The 408-nt window shown below is 40.7% G+C and overlaps 1 pseudogene across 1 annotated transcript in view; it reads right to left on the reverse strand.

Annotated features, from left to right (window-relative positions):
• The window catches only part of TEOVI_000473600:pseudogene, a 1,546-nt pseudogene extending 1,446 nt beyond the window's left edge, over nucleotides 1-100 (reverse strand). Inside the window, exon 1 of the mRNA in view lies at nucleotides 2-100. Within this exon, the coding sequence occupies nucleotides 2-100 (99 nt within the window). The remainder of the gene's footprint in view (nucleotide 1) is intronic.
• Between the last annotated feature and the right edge of the window lie 308 nt (nucleotides 101-408).

The following is a 408-nucleotide window of genomic DNA, read 5'->3' on the forward strand; positions in this document are numbered from 1 at the left end:
CAATGAATACAAACAACAACACACCCCTAACGTTACTGTTCTCTAATTCCTTCCGGAAACTGCGGGGCTCCTCAACGATATCATTGTCTGTGCTGCTCATAGGTAAGAAGTGTGATCTAACGTAAGATACAAGGGTATGTATAAATAGTAGTGACAAGGTTATAAGAATCAGCCCAAATATAAAATTAAAGAGTGATGACAGCAAATAAGGCACTCAAAATGAAGAAGAAGTTAAATATAAATTGGCCACCGTAAAGGGAGCAAATAAGGGCGAAAAGCACGGTGGCATGTACAGTTAATAATGTGCCACTAGAGGCAGAGAGTCAATAAACCGGGTACCACAACGTAGCCGATCACAATGAGTGGTGAGTCCAACCCAAAAATTGAGGAACCAAGCGTAACAAAGTT

This window comes from Trypanosoma equiperdum (assembly GCF_001457755.1).
Source record: "Trypanosoma equiperdum strain OVI genome assembly, contig: ctg_1350, whole genome shotgun sequence".
Taxonomy (NCBI): domain Eukaryota; phylum Euglenozoa; class Kinetoplastea; order Trypanosomatida; family Trypanosomatidae; genus Trypanosoma; species Trypanosoma equiperdum.